Source organism: Blastomyces gilchristii (genome assembly GCF_000003855.2).
Source record: "Blastomyces gilchristii SLH14081 genomic scaffold supercont1.11, whole genome shotgun sequence".
In the NCBI taxonomy this organism is placed as follows: domain Eukaryota; kingdom Fungi; phylum Ascomycota; class Eurotiomycetes; order Onygenales; family Ajellomycetaceae; genus Blastomyces; species Blastomyces gilchristii.
Window position 1 is genome coordinate 1,321,586 of NW_003101672.1, and position 23,336 is coordinate 1,344,921.

The 23,336-nt window shown below is 44.6% G+C and overlaps 7 protein-coding genes across 8 annotated transcripts; 4 read left to right on the top strand and 3 right to left on the bottom strand.

Moving 5' to 3' along the window:
* The first annotated feature begins 1,856 nt into the window (after positions 1–1,856).
* Positions 1,857–4,060, top strand: BDBG_05582. 2 transcript variants are annotated; one of them, XM_031722225.1, is made up of 2 exons: positions 1,857–3,794; positions 3,876–4,060. In XM_031722225.1, the coding sequence occupies exons 1-2, from the start codon at positions 1,961–1,963 to the stop codon at positions 3,983–3,985; spliced, it is 1,944 nt and encodes a 647-aa protein (XP_031579059.1). In that variant the 5' UTR covers positions 1,857–1,960; the 3' UTR covers positions 3,986–4,060. The 2 variants fall into 2 exon arrangements, with proteins under 2 accessions (XP_031579059.1, XP_002624074.1); XM_002624028.2 differs by having other exon boundaries at positions 1,857–4,044.
* A 628-nt stretch (positions 4,061–4,688) lies between these two features.
* BDBG_05583 (maintenance-ploidy protein mob1) lies at positions 4,689–6,317 on the top strand. Its single transcript, XM_002624029.2, has 5 exons — positions 4,689–4,989; positions 5,128–5,291; positions 5,356–5,449; positions 5,513–5,646; positions 5,735–6,317. Exons 1-5 carry the CDS (start codon positions 4,967–4,969, stop codon positions 5,974–5,976), a joined length of 657 nt encoding a protein of 218 aa, XP_002624075.1. The 5' UTR covers positions 4,689–4,966; the 3' UTR covers positions 5,977–6,317.
* Positions 6,318–6,327: 10 nt separating this feature from the next.
* BDBG_05584 (ATP synthase F1, delta subunit) lies at positions 6,328–7,919 on the top strand. Its single transcript, XM_002624030.2, has 4 exons — positions 6,328–6,649; positions 6,778–7,095; positions 7,238–7,327; positions 7,421–7,919. The coding sequence occupies exons 1-4, from the start codon at positions 6,479–6,481 to the stop codon at positions 7,532–7,534; spliced, it is 693 nt and encodes a 230-aa protein (XP_002624076.1). The 5' UTR covers positions 6,328–6,478; the 3' UTR covers positions 7,535–7,919.
* A 93-nt stretch (positions 7,920–8,012) lies between these two features.
* Positions 8,013–13,236, top strand: BDBG_05585 (WD repeat protein). The gene is made up of 4 exons (XM_031722226.1): positions 8,013–9,061; positions 9,127–9,398; positions 9,463–10,302; positions 10,375–13,236. The coding sequence occupies exons 1-4, from the start codon at positions 8,474–8,476 to the stop codon at positions 11,975–11,977; spliced, it is 3,303 nt and encodes a 1,100-aa protein (XP_031579060.1). The 5' UTR covers positions 8,013–8,473; the 3' UTR covers positions 11,978–13,236.
* Positions 13,237–13,385: 149 nt separating this feature from the next.
* On the bottom strand, positions 13,386–17,417 carry BDBG_05586 (uncharacterized protein; the record flags this gene model as incomplete). The annotated part of the gene is made up of 19 exons (XM_031722227.1): positions 13,386–13,802; positions 13,885–14,169; positions 14,229–14,363; positions 14,421–14,581; positions 14,640–14,734; positions 14,803–14,983; positions 15,040–15,185; positions 15,241–15,368; positions 15,425–15,647; positions 15,708–15,743; positions 15,802–15,853; positions 15,912–15,999; positions 16,061–16,134; positions 16,197–16,455; positions 16,518–16,666; positions 16,728–16,787; positions 16,854–16,919; positions 17,034–17,276; positions 17,372–17,417. The coding sequence occupies 19 exons, from the start codon at positions 17,415–17,417 to the stop codon at positions 13,386–13,388; spliced, it is 2,844 nt and encodes a 947-aa protein (XP_031579061.1).
* Positions 17,418–18,046: 629 nt separating this feature from the next.
* Positions 18,047–20,385, bottom strand: BDBG_05587 (Zn cluster transcription factor Rds2; the record flags this gene model as incomplete). The annotated part of the gene is made up of 7 exons (XM_031722228.1): positions 18,047–18,098; positions 18,169–18,365; positions 18,475–19,307; positions 19,384–19,681; positions 19,804–19,909; positions 20,003–20,025; positions 20,182–20,385. 7 exons carry the CDS (start codon positions 20,383–20,385, stop codon positions 18,047–18,049), a joined length of 1,713 nt encoding a protein of 570 aa, XP_031579062.1.
* A 1,050-nt stretch (positions 20,386–21,435) lies between these two features.
* Positions 21,436–22,547, bottom strand: BDBG_05588 (uncharacterized protein; the record flags this gene model as incomplete). Its single annotated transcript, XM_002624034.1, has 5 exons — positions 21,436–21,582; positions 21,664–21,768; positions 21,840–22,004; positions 22,066–22,150; positions 22,279–22,547. 5 exons carry the CDS (start codon positions 22,545–22,547, stop codon positions 21,436–21,438), a joined length of 771 nt encoding a protein of 256 aa, XP_002624080.1.
* Between the last annotated feature and the right edge of the window lie 789 nt (positions 22,548–23,336).

Sequence of the window (23,336 nt, forward strand, 5' to 3'; positions counted from 1 at the left end):
TCTAAAATCATATAAAAATGCTATAAGTAGATCAGAGATAGTGAGAGATTATTAAAAGAAATTAATACAATATGAAATATCTGATCTTGAGAGATACAAGATCTGAACACTTATTTCACATTCTGATATCTTATATAATGAATCAGTGATATCTGATCACTGAGTATTCATTGAAAAGAATCACTCTAATGATCTCAATACTGATAAGAATGATATATTATAAAAATCTCAATAAGTTATATATAATAACTAATTGAAGAAAGACACTCATTAGAAGACTTATATCTCTGTGATTATAGATATAATAAATTGAATGATGTTTATAATTACTACAAAGTGTGATTGAATTCTACAGTAAGTGAATATAGTAATGATATATCTATATAATAGATTAGAGAAAACAGTCTATATAAGATAACTTACAGACTTTGAATAAGAAACTCAGTGTATACTTATCTGTGCAGTTGAAGAATCTCTATATGAATTGAATTCAGCTGTTAAAATATAATATAACTACTTGACAGCTATACTGTGAGAAAATGACTTCAGTCTGAGTTCTTATGACTCTGCTCTTTGAAAGCATTCAGCTTAAAAATACCTGTATATAATTATATATATTGATGATCTTTATATCTTTGTAAATACTCTGAAGAATGCTGATTAACTTATTAATATTTTACAGTAAAAACTAGAGATCAAAGACTTAAAGAAACTTATAAAATATCTAGAAATGAAAGTGAAACATATAAAGAGTGAAATTAAATTAACACTTCAATATTATATTAATGAATTGATAGAAGATTTTCATCTAGATGATATAACTGCTGTCTGTACACTTATGAATGAGAATCTATGTCTAGATGACTTCTCTATCTCTGAAAAGAAAAGTGATTTTACAAAGTGATGATTTCAGTATAATATTAAATATCTGTAATACTTAGCTGTTAAGCTGCAGCTGAATATCACCTGTGCAGCATCTCTACTGACATAGAAGAACACTGCTCTTATCTTTAAGATGTGAAAAACTCTATTACATGTTATTCAATATTTGAAAGAAATATGTAAGATTGATATATTCTATGTGAAGAATGATAATAAGAGATCTGAGAATGAATTTCTGAATGTGATATATATACTGATTGAATATACAGATTTCAATTGAGTCAGTCTGTTAAATGATGATTGTAAATCTACATCTGATTATATCTTCAAATTGAGAAATACACTGATTTTATGATAATTGAGTAAGCAATTCTGTGTATTCTTAAGCTCTAATGAGGCTGAATATATGATGTTGAGTGATACTGTATATAAAGTAACATGATTGAGAAGTATGATAATGAATCTGAGCTTCATTGAAACAGAAGACTCTCTGTCAATCAAGACAGATAATAAGAAAGTGATTGATCTTGTCACAGTGACTGTAATCACTGTGAGAAGTAAGTATATTAACACTCAATTTCATTACACTCACAGCCAGTTGAACAATGATATAATCTCAATTGATTACATCTCAACTGAAGAAATGATAGCAGATGAATTGACTAAACTCTTGAGTGCAATTGCATTTCATTGATTCCTTGATTTACTAGGTTTTACAGGTGAAGAGGGACAGAATACACAAACTCAATGCAGGTAGCATGATTTGGATGGATTTGAGAATGGCATAGCTAGATCTGCAAGAGATGATTGATTCTTTATTATGGTGTTTGTGATCTCGCATGGTGATGCGAGGGGGGGTGTAGCATCCACCCTAGTGGCGTTGCCGTAGCGACCGCTCCGCCTACACGTGATCTCATATGTAATATATATAGCTAGCTCTTCCTACACGAATACAACAGATTAACCATCCCACAATGTAGCCCTCATTAAGCTAACGAAAACCGCTGAAATAACGTGCCAACTACGTCTCCACGTATCGTTACACGTGCCTAGATGTTTTTTATGAGTGATTGAACCCATGGTTAATCTAAGATCCGGGGGAAAGCCTGACTTAACGAAGGATTACGTGCCAACGCGTAGGAGAAGAAATCCACAAACGCCTGAAGCACAAGAAGGATTGGGTGTGGGCTTACCAACACCTGCAATGAACCGAAAAGTGACTGCCCCTGGGGTGTTTGAGCCGGACGAAACCATCGCAGAGGAACAGTCTGATGAGTCCAACGTATATGAAGACCCGGTTGAAGGCATCAGTGAGATGTCAGGCAATGCGGGGGGCCCAAGTGGCCGGAATGACAATAGCTCTGTGAGTGAGGAGACTCGCATGAGACTAGAAATTGCAAGACTCCAGCATGAAGTTGAGCGAATGAAGGCAGGCAGGGGTGAAAATGAAGAGCTCAGTGCAGATTTGATGAACTATCTTCAACGGAAGGGTAGGACATCTGCATTGGTGAAGATCCTTAATGAATTCAGGGATCAAGTAAGGCCTATAAAGAAGCCTGTTGTACTCACTGGCTCTGCAAATTATCCTATGTGGAAAGAAGAGATCCTGCTTGCAGCAAGGCAATCTGAAATGGATGACATTCTTAATGACAAGCAGGTTAATCCTGATGAGGATGCCAGCATGGATATGCAACGTTTTTGGTCAGAATGGAATATCTGGCTATACAACTACATGTGGTCTGCGATTGCCCCGCAGGCCAAATCCCACTTTATTATACCCAAGGAGTCCCAACTATCTGCTTATTCTCTATGGTCTGTCATAGAGGATAATTTCGCTGAGAGGCCTGCTGTCCGCAGAACTCGCCTGTTCCAAGAATTGATTGAGATGATGTCAAAATCAAAGGGTTCTGATCGCGCATTTATCGAATGTTTAATCGCAATCAGGACTGATTATATCCGATTGGGATATAATGTCGAAGATTTCATGTTTTTTGACAGACTTCTTACAGGGGTTAGTAAAGGTTGGTCATCTTTTATAAAGAATCGAATGGATGCAATAGAGAAGGATGAGAATGCTAGAACACTTGAAGATGATTTCATGGGATTGTGTCGAGATATTCTTCTACGATTGCCAGCTACTGGCGAACCTCCCACCTCCGATGGAAAGACCCCTGCAAATAATGCTCAAGATAAGGAGAAGGAGAAGGTCTCTGAGGACAAGGACAAAGATTTCACCAAGCTGGATAGGAAGGGTAATAATGCTACCAAAACATGTTACCATTGTCAGAAGATTGGCCACATTCAAACAGATTGCTGGTTGAAATTTCCTGAAAAACGCCCTACTAGCCGCGGTAAGGACAAGGATAAAGACAAGGATGCGGAGAATACGGGTGCTGCTCCTGTTCACAATGTCATGGAGCAAGTATTTTGCATCAAGGAAAAGGCCTATGCGAGTGGCCAGACAGGAAAAGATACCTGGATCCTAGACTCTGGATCGGGCGCCCACGCCACACCCCACAGGGATCTTGTCGTGGCAAAACCTCAGAAGGTGAAAGTGATGTTGGAAATGGCAGACGGAACGGTGGTCCCTGCTGCAGCTATAGAAGATACGAAGATTCCAGTGGAAGGGGCGGATATGCTGTTAAATGATGTCTGCTATGTCCCGAAGTTAGAAGTGAACCTCATGAGTATGGGTAAGCTTGTACGTCAGGGTTATACCTATAAGCAGTTGACATATGGGAATAATCATGCTATGTTGATTATGTCTCCCGACCGCATGTTCTCATTTACAGCAAGATTAAATGAGAATGATATCTATGAGATGGAAAGGCCGGTTACATACAGAGACTTGATCCGAACTTACGATGATGCAATGGCATCAAAAGCTAGGACACCTAAATCCCGCGGATATTGCAAAAATGGCGGCAGACCCACACCTAGGGATGAGAATTATTGGCCAACGAGCTTTACCATTCTGCAAAGTCCGTGTCCAGGCAAAAATGACATGTCCAACCTTCACACCTATGACACGAGCTGTCAAGCCGGCAATGAGATTCTTCATCGATCTGGCAGGGGGTGGAAAAACACTTTTCGACGGGAATGACACCCCCACTAGGGGGGGTGCAAGTTATTGGTTGGGTATAACAGATGATGCAACCTGTTGTATGATGCCGGGTTGATGGATGATGGAAAAGTGAAAATATGCTCACACCTATGAGTTGACAATAAGGGAGCAATTGATCTAGCAAAGGGAGAATCCTTAACGCGAAGGTCGCGCCACATCGAGATTAGATATCATATTCTCCGCGATTTGGTTGAAAAAGGGGAAATCATGATGGAACATGTTGGTTCTACAGCGAACATAGCTGACGGGCTCACCAAGCCACTGGCGAAGCCTGCGTTTGAAGATTTTGTCAAAAGGATTGGTTTGAAAGAGATCAGAAAGGAATGATTGAATGGTAATGATGATACAGTGAATCAGTGAATTTTGCATGTATTTCTTGATTTTTATGGTTATTACCGTACGGACGCCTTTCCTAATAAGGAAATCAGGGTCCGATTGATGTAATTAATTATTATTGCATTTTCGAAAGATTTGAGGATGGGGGAGGCCCCGGGTGGCGGCTTATAGGCCACGGTGTAGCAAGGGGGGGTGTTGGTGATTACTACACCTACCCTAGTCACGTGCCACCCCAACCTATTCATTTAGTGTAACTCGCGTAGTTAGATTACAACACAACAACGTTATCCTCCAAGAGGCTTGTGTAGTAGCTCCAACATGATTCATGGTGGTTGATTACGTTAGAGGTAACTTAGTCGCCTGGGCAACCACCGCCCACCTGGCGCGGCGCTAAAAGGCGGGCAAGTCAGTCCTCACCCTTGTCGCGATTCGCGCAAGAAGCTCACGGTGCATTCCAGTTTGCTATATTTGTTTTGTCTTGTCTTATTATTGAATATACCCTCCAAAAGTTTAGAGCGTGGAGTGCCCGATATCAGACTGCTCCAACGGAATCTGTGCCAGACAGATAGTGTTTTACCAAGCTTGCCCCCGCAGTGAAGAGATAGCCAGACTACAGAGTTCTTCATGGCGTCTTTCATAACAACCATGTCGGTACCCAGTCGAGACAGTCTCCAGGATTTCATGGATTGGATCTAGCGTCCAAAGCGGCCATGATCACTGCTACCTACCCATAAGTACACTACGGACCATCTCTGCTAACTAGTAACTTCGTTCATTTCTTCTAGCAATGCGCGATCAAAGGGGCAGTTTAGGCCGAGAACGTCGCATAAGGGAACAACCAACTACCAACTGAGGCAGTTCGCAGAGGCTACTCTCGGAAGCGGGAGTCTAAGAAAGGCGGTGAAACTTCCAGACGGCGAAGACTTGAATGAGTGGCTTGCAGTGAATGGTATGGGAATGCTTTGATGGGAAAGAAGGCAAGGGACGCGAAACATGCTTGCTAACTGCCGCAGTTGTGGACTTTTATAACCAGATCAACCTGCTTTACGGATCAATTACGGAATTTTGTTCCCCGCAGTCATGCCCTGAAATGAAGGCTACAGACGAGTCAGTGATGAAAACATACACCTCCTGCATACATAAGTTGCCAGCAAGCTGACGGGATGGTAGATTTGAGTACTTGTGGCAAGATTCGGAGAATTACAAACGGCCTACGAAAATGTCGGCCCCACAATATGTTGAGCATTTGATGGCTTGGGTGCAGAGCAACATTGACAATGAGCAAATGTTTCCCAGTCGAATTGGTTAGTTTTCCATTCTCATTTTGTCTATGGCTAGCCCAAGAAATAAGGGAAAAGCTGTGAGACTAATAGGTCCATTGGATAAAACTAGGTGTCCCTTTCCCGAAAACTTTTACTAGTCTTTTGCGCCAACTGTTCAAACGCCTCTACCGAGTTTATGCGCATATATACTGTCATCATTATCCGGTGATTGTACATTTGGGCCTCGAGCCACATCTTAACACCAGTTTCAAACATTACGTGCTCTTCGTGGAGGAACACAACCTGGCTAGTGGGAAGGACTTCTGGGGCCCGCTAGGTGACCTGGTGGAAAGTATGCTTCGCAGCGACTAGAAGGACGCGTGGATTAAAAAGATATTGCGTTGATATTGATAGGAGCGGTATATTTTTCTTGGTTCTTTTATCAGAGTACGAGGGCAGGGAATTATGTTACTCTAAAAGGATGTCGGAGTCTTTGGGTTCTCTTCTCTCCTAATAGCATGGGAGCTGGCGTTCGTGGCTGGGGTGTATGTTACTGCAACAAGCAATCCTTTTAGAATCTATGATATTATGCATTATGTTTTACTCCCAGACCATTTTTCAACATGGCTCTACGTCATCCCGAGAGCTGAGAGTCACTATGACAAATACTATATCATATCGTACTTAAAACCACCAGTTGATTTTCATGGTCACGTGATGTTTAACGACTACCGTTTGTGGCTATATCCAGTCGAACATCAATTCCATCCCCGAACTGTGGCCTCCAGCAGCAATTGCAATACCCCACACCCTCTCTCAACCCCTCCACCTTGTGCAATTTTTCTTCTTGGTCTCATAGAGACTTCCCGCTACAATGTTGTCCCCCAGAGTAGCCCAATCCACCCTCCGGGCGACCGCCCACCAATTCTCCTCTATTCCCCGGGCTGCCGCTCTCGATGGTGTGAGGACCTACGCCACGGCCACAGCGAGCGTGAAACCTCCTATCGCTCTCTTCGGTGTCGATGGCACTTATGCTAATGCTCTGGTGCGCATTGAAATAATCCCTTCCTCGTGCCGACTGCGCCGCGAGGAGCAATTGGAGTATTCCCCATTTTAAATATTTTGAAAACTAACAAATTCGGACCTTGTTTTGTTCTCTCGGATGAATTACAGTATACCGCATCAGCCAAGTCATCCAGTCTCGATCAAACCGCGAAAGCCGTCGCAACTTTGGCAGAGGTTTTCAAAACCGATGCCAAATTGCCTGCCATCCTCAGCACGCCCGCCCTCGATGCATCCGATAAATCTCAGATCATCCAGGAACTGCAACGAGTTGCCGGCGGCCCAGGAAAGGACAATATCATGAAAAACTTCCTTGCTACCTTGGCCGAGAACAATAGACTTGGTCTCTTGCAGGGTGTTTGTGAGAAGTTCGCTGCTTTGATGAGCGCCCACAATGGCGAGACTGAATTGGTGATCACCAGTGCTCAGGTATGGCGAATTTCGTGGAATCGGCTTTTTGGATTGATGGATATCGATCGGGTGCCCCTTGAAAATGACGGCGGCCCTAGCAGGGTTGTTGCCTGAGAAGATGAACTGTTATCTAATTCGACCTTTGCTTAATCAAAATTAGAAACTCGACGCGAAGACTGTTCAGCGCCTCGAGGCAGCCATTGCCAAGTCTGAATATAGCCAAGGCAAGAAGCTTAAGGTTGTTACAAAGGTATGTGAATCCAGGATTATGTGTTCTATTTCTTGAGGAAGATTGGCATTGCCATCTATTCTTCTTCAACATATACTAATTTTCTTCTCACAGATCAATTCTGACATTGTGGGTGGTCTGATTGTCGAAGTTGGCGAAAGAACCATTGATCTCAGCGTCTCCTCCAAGCTTGCTAAGCTGAACAAAGCCCTCACTGACACCTTGTAAAATAATTTCTCCCTATGGGGTAACTGAGAAAAACAAATAGATATTTTCTTGTTCTATTTATGTGCTCTTTCCCTTGTTTTGCATTCCTATCTTTCCTAAACCATTCTTATAATCTCCGATCGTCCTCACCCACTACCTGACAATTTTGGGAGACCGAAGCTGGAAACAAGATGGGGTACTCTTCAAACATATTTGTATACCTGATCTTATTCAATGTATATTTTGCCCAACTTGTGTCTTCCTTACTGGATAACCAATATCTGTAACGATTGATGTATGTACATCTTCCATAATTTGTACTCCGTAGGATTATCTTGCATTTCCCCTCCAATCAACGACAACTGGCTGTGTATACAACTTTTTATTGGGTAATTTTCGATCCAAATGGTACCCGAGTAGAACAAGTTGGTAGGTCAAAAGTACGCCAAGATACCCCTGTAAGATAAACGGATCTTGTAATACCAATACGGGCCGTCCCTAGAGATAGTGCAGAACATCCAAGGGTAGCTCAGTTTGTTGACGCCCACAACATATACCACCACCACCAAGCAGTCTCACTCTCGCCGCAGGGGATACGCGATCCCTCGAGAGCTACTTACGTTCGAGTCTATATCTTCTTCGAGTCGCTCGTTAAAGCCGGCATCTTCACTTCCCAACAATCCGAGGCTTCCCAGCTACTCTCGCTCGCATACGTCAGTTCACTCCCAACAAAGAAGATAACACCCTATTTCATATCTGTATAGGAGTCCCAATTTGCATGCATACTCGCTTCCGTTAACCAAGATCGCTCTGCCTGCAAGAGATTTAACATCTCATATGCGGGCAAGCTCTAGAGCTCTAGAGCTTCGAAGAAACCCATGCCGCCGCACTCTGCGATGAAAACAAGGCCGCAATTGTTTGGATACGTCCAGCAACGAGCTCCACCACCTGCTCTTAGCCATGGAACAGTCCATCGCAAATAATACCAATACCAATAACAATAACAATCATATACTAGGTTCAAAAATTAGGCCTCCAAGCGTTCTTGGAGCGTCTCTAAAGCTCACGCCAGCGAAGTCTCCAATCCTAAAACCGGCAGCAAGACCACCTCACAGACCCCCTCATTACTCGACATTATCCTTGCAGACTGTGATCGGAACAACTACCTCAAACCCGAATGGCTTCTCCTTCCACGAGCCTACGAAATCATTTGCGCTGTGTGCAGGTTCAGCGACGATTCTGGCAGAGATAGATGAGGACCTAAACATCTCGCAGCGTTTCTTTCGCGCACGGCCTACCGCATCTCCCGTTAATCCTATCCAGTCATTCTATAATACATCGACACCTCCCACTACGCCAGATACGCGAACGAGGTCGCTTCAACCGACGGGTAGAGCGTCGACTATAAACGGAGCGCCGTATGCGAACTCTCCAAACTCAGAATGGGGTGAGAATACCAGCTCGCGAACATGGACTTCGCGAGAAAGGATAAAAGCCATTACATGTGTTTCGATAAGCCCAAATGGCAGGTTTTTAGCAGTAGGAGAGGCATGTTGCACTTCCCTCTGCCTACAACGGAGAAAGCCCATCAAAGCCCCACTAACACAGCGTAGACTGGGTATTCCCCTCGGGTTTTAATATTCTCAACCGCCAAGGACTCTCCACTTGATATCCCTCTTTCGATAATGATGGATCACTCGTTTGGCATTCGTAGCCTCGCATTCAGTCCCACCTCGCAATATTTGGCTACGCTCGGTGATATTAATGACGGATTTTTGTTCATCTGGAGCGTGAACTTGAAGAATGGCGCGGCGAAGCTACACTCGACAAACAAATGCACCTCATTCGTTAGGGATATATGCTGGATGGGAAATAGTTTAATAACGTACGTGGAGAGGTGATATATATCTCTCCTTGAGCGCAGTCCGACTAACATTTGGCCCCTGTAGTGTTGGGATACGACACGTTAAGGTCTGGCGATTGACAGACCCTAGGCCTAACTCACCATCCAAACAGCAGCGATTCACTCTCGATGCCCCGGTGCCTTCTCCCTCGAGTTCCTCGCCAAAAGCACTTGCCGGAAGAAACTGTCTTCTAGGCACCTTGGGTGACTGTACATTCACCTGCGTTGCAAGCATCTCAGACAGTGAAGCAATTGTTTGCTCCGATAGCGGCATGGTTTGTATTCTTGATGACACGAGGACACAGCAAAAGTTACACTTCGTCAAAAGCGTGGCTTTTGGTATTAGCTCCATTGCTGTAGACCATGAGTCTGGAATGGTTTGGCTTGGTGGCCGTGGCCGGATAATACAAAGATCTTCGATTGTGGAATTGAAATCATTGATCTCCCAATCACCAACATACCCGGACTATGACGAACGACTCTCGTCTACTCCAAAGACGAAAATGCCGGCGATCATCTCGATGGGTATATTCTCCACTCATATGGTCACGGTAGATTCCACTCGCGCAATACGCGTTTGCCCACTCGACAGGGTAGGCGAGGATAATGTCGAGACCCTAGTGGAAACATCCATGCCAGCACATCGAGATGCAGTACTTGGTATTGGACTTCTCAAGTCCTCCAACCCGCACGAAGCAGACTTTTTCACCTGGTCATCAGGCGGAACTGTCAATTTCTGGAGCCTTCAGGGCAGATGTCGTGCGACGAGGAAAGTAGATCTGGAGCAATTACCCGGCAATGATGATGATAAAAATGAGTTGAAAATTTTACGAACCACAGCGGATATGAGAACGTTTATTTCTGGTGATAAATATGGTGTAATAAGGTGGGTTATCATTTCAATTTCGCGAAGCAAAATTTTAGTATCATTCTCCGTTTTGCTCACGTCATATACCAGGTTAATCACCGGAGACCCATGGGAATGCACCAATGAGGTTAGAGCCCATGGCGGTGAAGTTACAGACATTGCCGTCCAAGCAAATAATGCTGGAGTGATCATGGTCGCAACTTGCGGCCGTGATAGGATGGTTCAACTTTTTAAAATCGCCCACAACTCCCTCGACTTGATACAGACAATGGACGAACATGTTGGCGCTGTTGGACGCCTCCTATTGCTGAATGACGGTGAAAGGTTACTGTCATGTTCTTCCGATCGCACTGTCATAGTTCGAGATCGCATGACCCGTGAAACCGATGGGGATACTACGATAGCGTTCAGCTTGTCGAGAGTTCTCACTCTGAAGGCTTCACCAGTGTCAATGGCCCTTTATCCTGATGGAGAGGATACACTTATTTTATCCACTATAGATAGGCACATCCATAGATTCGATATCCCATCTGGAAGACAGATCCATTCATTTAAAGCTTCAGACCCGGAAACGAATGACACGGTCGTGGTCAGTTCATTAATGGCAAACTGCGAGATCCCAGAACAAAGTCCACCGCTTCTTGTTGGAGTGTCAACGACAGACAAGTCAATTCGAGTTTATGACTTCGAAAAGGACGTACTCTTAACGCGAGAATTTGGCCACACTGAAGGTGTCAGTGATATCGTACTACTCGAAACGAAGTCAGAGGATACCAATGCAAAAGGAAAGAAAACTCTAATTAGTACAGGTCTTGATGGTATAATTATGATTTGGAACCTTTCCATCCTGCAACAACAACCTGTGCAGGAAACCCAACAGATTGCACCAGTTCGCGCAGAAGACGTCACTCCAGCAAAGGAACTGACCGCCGTTAAGCCGCCACTGCGTCGAATTCTCTCAAAAACTGAACTTGCGGGTTATCAACGTCTTGATGGCTACTCCTCAAGCCCTACGCCGGTCAGAGAGCAATCGCCACCACGAGTCCGAAAGAAGACATCCCGATATACAATTAGCCCATCAATATCCAAGATCGGGTACAACTCGCCTACCATCTCCACTCCTCCACTTCCCCCACCTCGTCGATCAAGCGTCATGATGCCCGACTACAAGAGCAGGCGCTCTCCATCCCCGCCAAGTCCCAAACCCCAACCCTCCAAAACCCTATCAGTAAAAAAAAGTAACAGCAGCCTACGGCGTCCCTCTTACGATCTTCGCTCTCGCACAAAATCTAATGGCAATACCATCAACAACCCCTCTACCCCTTCACCTGCACATACTAGCGAATTCGGCAGTCTAAACATGTCCACGGAGCAGGTCTGCAGGACATTGAGAGCGTACAGAAAGAAATTAAACGGCTCCACGGATCACCTACATGCCGCGACAGAGCTGGAAAGGGAACTTGATCTCACCGTGCGAGCACTAGGTGAGCGGTCGAAGCGCATCCAGGTCAACGGAAATTCTCATTCGCACGTACAGAATCATGTCAAACAAAGCAGATCTATCGGTACCCCGATGCCGGTCAAATCGCTAAGACTTGCGCGCCGGATACCATCCACTCCAAATTTAAGTCGTAATATGAATGGCGGAGGCCTATATAGGACGCACTCTTTGGACCCTGATGGGGAAGGATAGACGTGATGAGGGTTTTGTTTCGCCCCATCGTTTAATATTTTGTCTCTTCTTTTTCTTTTCTCTTCCCTTTCGTTTACTTTTTCATCCCTTCGTCTTTCTTCCCATATTTTTTTAATATCTCTCAAACCTTCGTACAAAATGGCTTTATTTATTTTACTCTTGGTCATTTTGCACCTTGCTGTTTTTCTTGTGGATATCCCTTTTCCCGTGGCCCGCAAATTGGCTTTCTATTATACGTTGAAAACTTGTTTTTAAATTTAAAAACCCTTTTCTCCTGATTTGTTCGGCCTATCTAATATAGGCCTCTACTTCCCTTCATCCTCGCACGCCTTTCGGTTCTATTTACATTCTAATTTTGTCCCGTCTAGTCCATCCGACATTTTCTTGTTCCTATTTCCTTCTCCTCTCATATTCCCCTCTTAGTTTTCCCTCGTTCGTATCTCTTTTCCTTCGTCCTTTCAATCTTATAGCCCCTTCGGTTTTTTTCCTTTTCCCTTTTGCCCCATTCTCTAGAAGTTCATTTTCGGCGGACATACATTCGTAAGATCTTTCTTGTTTTTTTATTCCCTCTTATACATATTTATTAATAGCCAGCTTTCTAGGGGGATGAAAGTATTTTTGCGAAACTACGGCGGGCAAATACAGGTATGATCTAGATGGGTTGGATGTGGATCGAGCGCTTCTTTTTTTGTTTTGCCTTTTAAATTCCTTTCCTAGCTATTGTGCAGAGCTGGGGTCATAGAAACATAAATTCGAGCAGCGGCTCTGTTTTGTTGAGCGCTATATGTTTTATTTTTATTCAAATGCGTAGAAGAAGGACCTCCATAATATTATTATTCCTAATAAACTGATAGAGGTCGGGATTTCCTTTTCCCACCCCTGTAATATTTTCACTATCATTTTTAATCCCAGTTTTCTCCATGTCACTACTTATTTATTCCCAGCCCCTGGCCCATTTTCGTCGGGCCTGCGCTCCTCTTGCCAACGGGTCTATAGCTACTCATTCGCATTTCGATTCTACTAGTTGTGTTTCCCTGTTTGGGGTCATCTCTTCAGGGCTACATAAAATTAAACGGCTAAAAGACTCCGCTAGACTTTTAGGCTTGCAGTTAAATGATTGTATATATCTAGTTATATCCGTATGTTACAGAGCAACTAATACCCCAATTAACAAATAAGCTATCAATAAACCATCTTCCACCTCATGCAGCCGCAGGGCTAAACTACTTTGAAGGGTAGCATAGAAATGGAAATACTAAATTTATATCACATTTTACATTTTAAAGCGTCAAGTATTATTATTACATTATAATCCTAATACATCACAGGAGTACAAGGGGAGAAAAAAGCCGTACATCTATAACAACAAGAGTAATTCATCACGAAACTTAGTAAACAATGACGCCCATCATTCCCACCTCAGACCCTCAAACCTGTTCCTGAGCACCTTATACAACAGGCCTCCATCACGCATCTGGCCCGCCAAATCGAGCGCTTTCTGAGCCCACCTTCGACACGAAACGTCATCTGGCTTCGTATAGAAATCTATCGCACGATTAAAAGCCGTCGTAGCAAGCCACTCGAGCTCCTCTTCCGGGTAACATGACGAGGAAGCCTCGGGCCCTTGAGGCTTCTTCTGTTCACCCTGTTGATACTGTTGATGCTGGGAATGGCACTCCCTGGCTAGCGCGTACGCCTGGTCAAGTATGTCCTCTGCCATCTCGGCGTTCGAGTCCAAGGCCAACTGAAACAGGCACCTTATCCAGCGGGAGAGTTTGCTAGTGTCGCGGACTTCGCCGCGACGGACTATGTGAGTGGTTATTTGCTTAATATTGAGCGTTAGCCACCAGTCAATATAAATGAAACGAAAGGAATGGAGAATCACTTGGATGGTTGATTCAATTTACCTGCAAGGCTCGCGTAGTATTCTTAAGAGGCGCGTCTGAGCAGAGCAGAGCTTCTGAAAATGTGCCATATAATATGTCGTCTGAGAATGATTCGGATTCTTCGATGATCTCATCTAAGCTACCCCATTGCCGCAGACGGACAGCAGCTTCGAAGTCAAAGGCTAGCAGCGTCTTGTGTTTTTTAAACAAATCACTTTGATGTGTCTCTTCCCAGTTGGTGGATTCACAATTCAGGACGCCTCGGAAAAATTGAATATGATTTCTGGAATCGAGATAGTAATCAGCCTGAAAGGCGTACATCAGTAAATATCAATCGACATGAAGCGCATGGGGAATAGGAGTACTTGGGCCTGAGTATCAGTCTCTGTGCGTGCCCGAGCCATGCTAAGTAAAGCTCCCAAAAAGTGGCAGAGTAGCCTTCGGAGGGTGGCAGCATATAGTTGCTTTGGACTCAAGTTCGACGGATACATGTCGAGGAACTAGATTCCGGTCAGTTCAGCGAATCCAAACACCCCCAAGAAGCCCCCGTGGCTCACCTTAATACATGTGTTTACTAGGGATAGTACTGGGCTAGTATCCCATTTCGTACAAAACTTCACGGCTAGGTTATAGCTATTTCGAGAAAACCACTCCATCTCAGAGACTGAAAAAGGGTTGTCGTTTGTCTGATTGCGATATTCGATCACCTTCGCGGAAGCTTAAAGGAAAATTGGTTGGCATCAACTTCTTGGAAACACTGAGGAATCGAAACACACCGATCTCGAATACATTACAAGTATTTTCTATGACTTCTAGTCGTACGGGCTGATACTTGCTGCTCACTTCTGCAACAAGAAGGCGGATGGTATATCTAGAATTTCCATCAGCAAGGTCCATAAAAGTTTGGCCAAAACGCAGTCAAGGTTTCAAAGCACTTACCTGAGAAGTGCTGGCAAATGAATCCCATCCAACGATTTCTTATCAAGCATATCCAGCAGAATTCGTAAGGCTATAGCTTCTTGATATTTATCGTCCGTCTGCCGCGTTTCTGCGAGACATGCCAGTACATAGTTTTCGGACCCCGCGCCTTGTTTTGAAAGGGTCTCAAGACACCCCCTTGCTATATAATATTGGTCAGAAAATTCCGATGGAGGAAAACAATGGATATTGCCCTACCCAATTCAGAATCCTTGTCTAGTAATGCAACCCTATAGAGTAGATATTGTGTCAAACTCTCAGACCTTGAGGCTTCCGGCATGTCATTGAACAGCTGGCGTGCCTTTGATCCATCCATTTTTCCCAATGCGCAGAGAATCATTTTCCTATTCAGATTGAGCCCGAGTTTGCAGAGGCTTAAGTTTAGGAGACACACTGTACCTGCATATTTTGGCTTTGTTTGCTGCTCCTGCATTTTCAAATATCTTATGCTGGGCTAGCAAGCACCATTGCTCCGCAATATCGTAGTCTTTGTGTTCATAGGCAATATTGGCTTTCTTCCACTGCAGCTATTCCGTATGGAACGTTAGTGCGAAGTCTGTATAATTTGCAAGGAAACTCTGACAATTAAAGATGCTTGGGCAGCTTCCTCGCCCAAGGGTTTCCGCAATGATTGCATGAGTTTATCTACGGTTGCTGAAACCGAATCTAGGCCAGCTGCAAGTTCGGGTAACGTAGTCTGCATCCAAACATATGTGACGAAACATTTTTCCAGGATAGAAATGTTGTTATGCAGAAGCAATCTCTGTAGTAGCAGCTGTTGGAGGACATCTACTGCTAGTTCAGAGCTTTATAACTCATTAACACGAATCGAAACGCTGGCAATTGAAGCAGAAGTAAAAACTCACCTCCATTTGTTTAGCCGATGTGCATATCGAACTATCCTTTTCTGGCGTTAGACAAGTTTTAATAATCATCACTCGTGATATATAACTAACTAACATTTCAAAATTGGACTCAGTAGCTGGAATCGTCCGCACCGCATGGCAGAGCTCTAGACAAATATAAGCTATAAGCCACTGAAAATCTTCGCCTAGGATAGCAGCACATACTTTCGTAATAACGTTGACTATCAGGGGAGCTGGCTTTGCTAATAACGTCCAAGTTCAGGAAGATGACTGGAAGCCGATTTCCGTACTCCTGAACTAGCATCAGCAGAAAGCTAGAAGAATTGTTACAAAGAGACAAAGATGTTACTTACTTGCTCAAGCAGATCAAGTAAACTTGCAACTATAGCTTCCCCGTCCTCCTGTTGTAAGAGCATATTTGCCCGAACTAATGGAAACAAAACAGTTTAGCCATGTCCAACAGGAAGATCTAATGTAGCTGGAACTTACCTCGCCCAAGGAGCACGGCCAGCCGAAGTTCTCTTCCATCCCTACCGAGTCGCCCATCCTCATGTTGGGGTAATGCATCATAAGACCGTTGTAACCAGGTGGCAGCTAAAGCGTGCTCACCTCGATTTAACATGGATTTTCCAATATCATAAAGGGCCTCTGCAAGTCGTTCTGCCATGGTAGGATCACGTCCTATGTATGCAATATCGATCTTAGAGAACATATGCTCCGCAATATCAATCTGGTTTTGACGGCATGACTGGGGTAAATATTCTTTAGCCATTGGGTGTCTCCAACCGGTCCATGTTATAGCTTGCTTACCAGTGCCATGCGCAAAATATAGTATTCGGCGGAACTTTTACAAATACTACCATCAGGAGTATCGTTATCTTGGTTTCGCCTTGACAAGGCTTCCTCCCGAGCTGCAGCTTTCCCAAGTACGCTCAAACACAGACTCAGTTGGTCAACATCTGTGGGCCCTGTTAGACTCTGTAATGAATCCAGAAAATGGCACATCATCTCGCTTCTAACCTAGACATCCCCGTGCGGTTGCCAAAGCTACCTTCAGAAGCCTCATGTAATCTTCGTGTTCTTCAAACCTAGTCAGCATCATCCCATTAGGCTCGAATTAAGGCAATGGTGGTAGTGGAGGTTCACCTGAATCGGTCCCTTGTTCCCTGTTTCCTGCCCCGAACTCAATCATAAAAAACGAAAATGCCCGTGCTGCTCAAGAACGACATTTATTAGTAAAAGCCGGTCAAGCTACGGATACAAAGTCACAAACTTGCGGAACCCAAATTAGATAACTCAAAAGTCCCGAGGTAGTTTTGCACGAACCAGCACATAAAACCAATAGGCGCTCCCCTTTCCCACCGTCCTTCCTTATAAGTCGCGTACACACATTCCACAACTTTGTCCCGATCGAATCTAGCAATGCTCGGTCCTCTAGTAGAGGAACACTCGGGACCTCCAAGATGCGGCTTATGTGCCTATTGATGCTAGGGAGTTTATTATGAAAGACGGTTTCGTCGTCATCTTCTACGTGTTTTAGGAATATCTTGTGGAGAAATGTGCCAAAGTCTATTTTGGGTTATTAGCAAGGGCCATTCAAGAGGCGATTCACATAGTGATAGGATAGGATAGAGGGATGCAAGAGAGAGCTTCTTCAGACGTACCCAAAATCAATTTGGTATTCGCTGTGGTGCTCTGGCATAGAAGCATGATGATAGAAGATGGGACTATGACTTTTGAGCTCTGCTCGTCCCTTTGATTCTCCTAGGGAGATTATATCAGGTCTTGTGTGGTATTTCAGGAATATCTGGAACAGACTCTAAGTAACAGAGAGCTGGACATAGAAGATGCCTCCATGACAAGCAAAGTGAGGTTGAAAAAGGCTGTCAAGCTAAGCCGAAAAGGGGGTCACAGGTTGCTGGGCCATAGCCCGAGTCGGGCTTCCAATGTTCCCCTTTATGTTCAACTGCCTCTACTTTACAAGAAAAAAGCGTCACGTAGAGACATAGACTTGACCTCGAATAATGATACCGTGACATCGATGTTAATCATATTGACTGTCGATAATAGGCTGCTACCATATAGCCCACAACGAAGAGAGAAGGCAGAGAGTCTAGTTGCAACCCGCCATTAAAAAACCATCCATATTTAAAAGAAAGAGAAAGAAATGAAAGGAAAAATTCATTCTCATAATTGAAACAATGTCATTATGAGAGAATGGGGGATGATAACATATACAACAGGATATTAAAGGCAGGTATGTACATGTACATGTACAATGTACACAAGTAATTTTTTGGGCTGGTCATAACAGAATGAAGGTATAGATACGGCTACAATCACCGGTCCGTTCGTTTCATTGGGAGGAAGTTTCCAACGATAAGAGAAGGGCTGGCGGTATCCCATTAGTTTAAAGTTCTAATACTCGAGAATGCGTCAGTTAGATAAGAGTTGCACTTACATGTTGTGTGTATCACGGCGGATCGTAAATGAAAAGCAACATTTGATGCCTTCAGCTCGACTATTCGAATTGGGGCTTTTCAGCGTACAGCTCGTAAGCATCGCTTTTTGGGTACTGTCGAATGCAATGGCGCCAAACTTCTCCCAGTAACTGACAAGCTGATCTTCGACAATGATTTCGTGGATTGCCAATTTACCCTATTTGTGCCAAAGAGGTTGCTTTAGCATGTAACTACTAACAGTAGCGGTTTTGACAAGGGTTATAGGGCAAATATGAAAAACAAAATAGGGGGGAAGGAAAGCTTACATCTCGCAAAGACTCAATAGGAACATCAATGAGCTGGGCCATCTCCTTATTCCCTCGGAATATCTGGCCGGTTCTCCTCCAACAACATGCCGGTATCGCCATACTCGCGAAAACACGATCATACTCCATCAAGCTCCGCTCAAACCACATCTCAACCACCAACAACTCCATGTCTGTGAGCGATTGCATCCGTTCCCGGAACTTAGGGCGGAATTTATCGAGTTGGCGAAGGATCTTTTGTCGCGATGCGGGTTCTAGATGTTTCTCCATGTACGAATTCAACCGCGCGTAGCCCCCGACGTAGTTGAATGGCTTCAACAAGCCAGCATCATACTTGGCTTTCAGAAGCTTGTTCATCCTCTCTTCCGGTGGGTCCGTCCCCGAAGGATCAGCCGCCGTCATGTAATAAGTTTCCTTGGCTTTCTCATTTCCAACATTGCTGCTTGGGCGTTGAATCGAGTTCCCCACATTTGCGTTTTGGGACTGAGCGGCAAGTATTGATGGAGGTAGCATGGATTGCTGCTGCTGCTGTTGTTGTTGCTGGTGTTGTTGTTGTTGATGTTGCTGATGCTGTTGCTGAAGAAGTGATTGGTTGTTGTGCGGTATTAAATTGGTTGACATAGAATTGAGTAACGACGAATCCGAATAGAGGCCGGGCATTTCTTCCCCTGGATACATGGAGGCGTCGTCAAGCAAACTCGTGCTCAGGAAATCGTTAAGCAGATTATATTCGTTCGTAACTTCGGGATGGTTGAACATATATGATGGATGAAATGTGTGCATGTCTTGGAATTGGTTTTGTGTACCGAATCGCCAATCGTTGTAGCTCATAACTGATCACAATCAATATCCAGCATATAAGAATAAACACGAAGAGGTATATCAAAAGGCCCTATATCAATTACTCACGCTGTTGCGGATTAACATCGACTGGGTGTGCGGAAATACGCTGAGGCTGAGGAGGTCGAGAATGATCAATGGACGTCGATAGATTGGGAAGACTGGAATTGTGGAGCACTTGATTTATCTCATGCGGCTCGATCTTCCGTGGCATATTTTGAGCTCCTGCGAAATCATTGTTTGGCGCAACCTCTTCGTCCGGCGCAGAAGTCGCTTGTTCGCTTTTCGCCCGCTTGACGTTTTCTCTCGGTTCGTCGTGGCAGAGATGGCCAATGTTGCGTTTTATACAGCGAGTACATGGTCGGTCCTATTTATTTTTTAAGGGTCCAACAAAGGCAGGCATTAGCCACGTTCCATCAGGGGAAATAAAAACGAGGTTGAGGAATCAGTGATGGAGCAGAAGGGTTCAGAAATTATGCAAAGTCGTACCGAATCGCAAGTCATATGCTGTCCAACGTCAATAAATAATGATATTTCTTTATTGTCAGCCAAGCCAATTCCTTTGTATTCCATAAAGGCCCCTGGGGCTCCATGTCTATGCGGTTATGCGCAGATTGTGAACAAACTGGCTTCTGGCTGGAGCATCCAGATCAAAAGAAAAAGAAAAAGAGGGGGCTGCGGTGCTCACCGATCGTCGGCAATAGACACAAGCTGCAGGTGTAACAAAAGGTTAGCAGTTATTATTCTATCCGGAACTACCTATCTCCCAACCGTAGATGAAGGGGGGGGGAAAACCATGATACAGATGCGCAACGCCATGTCCGGCATGCAAGAAATAGAAAAAACGCTCAACCCACCGTGATTAACTTTGCGACGCTTCTTTGGGCTGGAACTTGCAGGCGTCCCATCTGCACCCTTAGGGGGGCTTTGGTTGTTCTTTGTGCTCATCTCTTTGGTTTGCGCATCGCGCTCTGTTGTTGAATTCGACGGCGTTGATGTCTCCAAACCGTCTCCATTACTCGGTTTGTCCCCTTCGTCTTTTGCAGGTTGCTTTTCCCCGTTCTTGGTCATCAACGGCTTGTTGTTCTGAAGCCCGGATGGGCGTTTAAAAAATCCTGGTAGCCGGTTTCAGTGGGCGCTCTGGCTGATTACACTGCGTAGTATTTAATCAGTAGCACTGCAGCGCGATGAGCGTTTGCCGATGCACAGTCGCTTTCCGCCCAGAGATCCTTGATCGCTGGTTTGGTGCCGGATGGGTCGCCTTGTTTGAAGCCTTGCAGCGGGTAGTACCGGGGTTGATGGGTTGGTTGGATTGAAGGATGGGTCTTCCGTGCAGCAAAACAGGCCTTCTAGAGTCCGAGGATAGAACAAGAAGAGAGAGGAATCGCACTAAGCTTGTCCCCGCCTCCAGGAGCGACACTGGCTTTGGTGAGTGGCTAAATAAATGGGCCGAGATGGGCCCTGGATCTCCAGTGTTCGGCGCACCCGTTTCCCGTGAAAGAGGGAACCACTATTTGCCCGCTTGCGGAGTTTGGGAATGGTGGCTCCGCCATACAAGGATATATGATGGCCACATACCACCCTCCTCCCTCCTGTTGTTGCTCCCGAACTGATAAAAATATGATATTCTACAAAATGCCATAGGCTAGTGGGATTAACATATAATATGGCGACAAACACTTGAGATATTGCTGTTGTATTTATTTCTTCTCCGCTCAGTGCAGACAGAGTACACTCAAAATACAGAATAGTGGAGGAAAAGTTGCAAGCCAATTCCGTACCCCTAAAATCAAGGCCACATGCAGCGTTAACAGTATGGCCATTCTTTCAAGTGACATGCTTCCAGAGTCATGTTCCACATATGCGGTGACTACGCGCGCTAAATCTAAATCAATAGATGCTCGTATAGATATATATGGTAGGACCGATCCATACAATATCCGCATTTTTGGGGAAATTTTTACCTCCCGGAGCGGTTAAATCCAGAATGGGCGAGCAGATAGTTTGTATTTTCCTGGCAAAATCAAGTAACAAGCCAAGAATCCTCCGGCAGGCCGTTGATTCTCCAAGGTGGAGCTTTGAAAAGATTTCCTTGACGTCTCTGGGGACCACATTCGAAAATCACCCTAGGGGCAGAAGATTTAAGCACGATTGGGAACGAATGATGGCTTCTCTGAGGCCAGCAACCTGTGTAGCATTATTTTGCATCGATTCGAGGTGGCTACGAAGCTGTTTAATCAAAGGGTATAGTTCCGAATCGGGATCGATCTGTTTCGATTTTGTAAATCAGTTGGACAAAGTCGAAGGGGACAAAAAGAATATTCGACGTAAGGGCATTTTGTCCCATACCTCGCACAGCATACTGGTGTTATCTTTCGGTCCAGTGAATGTAAAGTCTGTACTCCCATCGCTTCGCTCTCCCGAGCGTTCCAGACGCCGAATGACTGGATGAGCCTAACATGACAAGTCAGCGCCTTTTGTGAAAGGGAACCTTCACTAATAATGCAGGAAATAGCGTAATGTACATTTCTTGTCTGTCGCTTTCTTTCCACTTGTGCTGTTCTCGCATTCTTTTCCAGCTCCTCAAGCTGTGCTCTCTCTCTTGCAAGCTGAGCTTCTTCTCGTTTGATCTCTGCTCTTAATAAATCCGCGGAATTAGCGGCCGTGGCCAATTGAAGCTCCAAAGCGCGCTACACAGCATTCTCAGTTCTAGCTTATGTTCACATCAAATTGAGATTCGAGAATACTAACATTGTCATCCAATGCAGCTTCGTAGTCGAAATCGGCATCCTGAGTTCCCGGTGGGAATGGCATTCGAGGTAACCGTCTTCCTAAACTGTTGTTCGCGCCAAATGTGCTATTAGCAAGGTGCTATTATGGTGCGAAACCAATTTCCTCCCTGATAAAAAAAATCCGAAAATTTGCAAATTCAAGGGTTGATACAAAGGTGTACCCTGTACATACTTTTTTCTGACGGCGAGTACTGCGGATTGGGCTTCAATTCGCTTCCTTTCGTCACGATGTCTCACAACGACCGGCCGCTCAATCGATCGGAAAAGTTCTTTAATTTTCTCCTGGACAGAATCAGGTAAAGTAGTCCATTTTGATTTAATCGTGCGTTCCGAGATATGACGGGTCCTGGGTTTCAACATCGCGAAACTCTTGCTGTCGTGCTCTCCTTCATCTTGCCGCTCGTCGGCATCATCAGAGCGCTGTTTGCGCTTTGGAGGCATGATCGCTGCGGTCCGAAGTGGGCAGGCAATTCAGGATAAATATCGGATCAACCCACAAAACTAATCGCCCATATCGATAGATATTCTCCAGGTCTCCTTGTATAGATGAACTGGCTTTGTTTGGATTCCAAGTCACGCTCCCAAGCACAACACGCCAAGAATTTGGTTACCTTATCTTCACGTGATATGGAACCCAGCCGCAACCTCCACTCCACTATCATTTCAGAGTCCACCTTGCCCAACATGAACATCTTCGAGAGAGCGGGAAGAACGAGCGAATATCCACAAAATCGAGACTATCACGATTTGCCGGGCCTAAAGCCTTAGCATCAGACATGGACCTAGCTTAGGAGGGTCCGTGATCTAGATGTCCCGTTCACTCGTCGATTCGGATGCACATTACGACCATGAACTCATCCCACTACTGTCTCATCTTGTTTTTAGTATGGCAAATATTTTATAATAACGCGACCCATGTGAATCTGTACGAGGAACCGCATGGTTCAGCTCTTTTGGTCTTCTCACTAACAAGCGTGGCTTTCTCGTATGCCAGGAACCACGGTTTTTCGGCTGCGTGTTGCATGCGTGAATGATTAGAATCCTAGCAACCCTTCAGCAACACGCCTTGTTCTTGAGGTTTTATCCTTCAAATTAGGGATGCATATTGTGCCTTTATTCATCATAAGGGTTTGTGTCTATTGGAACGCAATCTCGAAGGAGCTGCAGGGTTCACAGGCGCACTCGACGTTAAGCCCCGCGAAGCTGAAGACTACCTGCAGTTTACGGGTC

Excerpts from the sequence above, each read along its gene's own strand:
- BDBG_05582 (XM_002624028.2), top strand. The coding sequence starts at position 1,961 with ATGGTTAATCTAAGATCCGGGGGAAAGCCTGACTTAACGAAGGATTAC.
- BDBG_05583 (XM_002624029.2), top strand. The coding sequence starts at position 4,967 with ATGGCGTCTTTCATAACAACCAT. Across the intron at positions 5,292-5,355 it reads TGAGTGGCTTGCAGTGAATG|TTGTGGACTTTTATAACCAG; the intron begins GTATGGGAATGC and ends TAACTGCCGCAG. Across the intron at positions 5,647-5,734 it reads AATGTTTCCCAGTCGAATTG|GTGTCCCTTTCCCGAAAACT; the intron begins GTTAGTTTTCCA and ends GGATAAAACTAG.
- BDBG_05584 (XM_002624030.2), top strand. The coding sequence starts at position 6,479 with ATGTTGTCCCCCAGAGTAGCCCAATCCACCCTCCGGGCGACCGCCCAC. Across the intron at positions 6,650-6,777 it reads GCACTTATGCTAATGCTCTG|TATACCGCATCAGCCAAGTC; the intron begins GTGCGCATTGAA and ends GATGAATTACAG. Across the intron at positions 7,096-7,237 it reads TGGTGATCACCAGTGCTCAG|AAACTCGACGCGAAGACTGT; the intron begins GTATGGCGAATT and ends AATCAAAATTAG.
- BDBG_05585 (XM_031722226.1), top strand. The coding sequence starts at position 8,474 with ATGGAACAGTCCATCGCAAATAATACCAATACCAATAACAATAACAAT. Across the intron at positions 9,399-9,462 it reads ATGGGAAATAGTTTAATAAC|TGTTGGGATACGACACGTTA; the intron begins GTACGTGGAGAG and ends TGGCCCCTGTAG. Across the intron at positions 10,303-10,374 it reads GATAAATATGGTGTAATAAG|GTTAATCACCGGAGACCCAT; the intron begins GTGGGTTATCAT and ends GTCATATACCAG.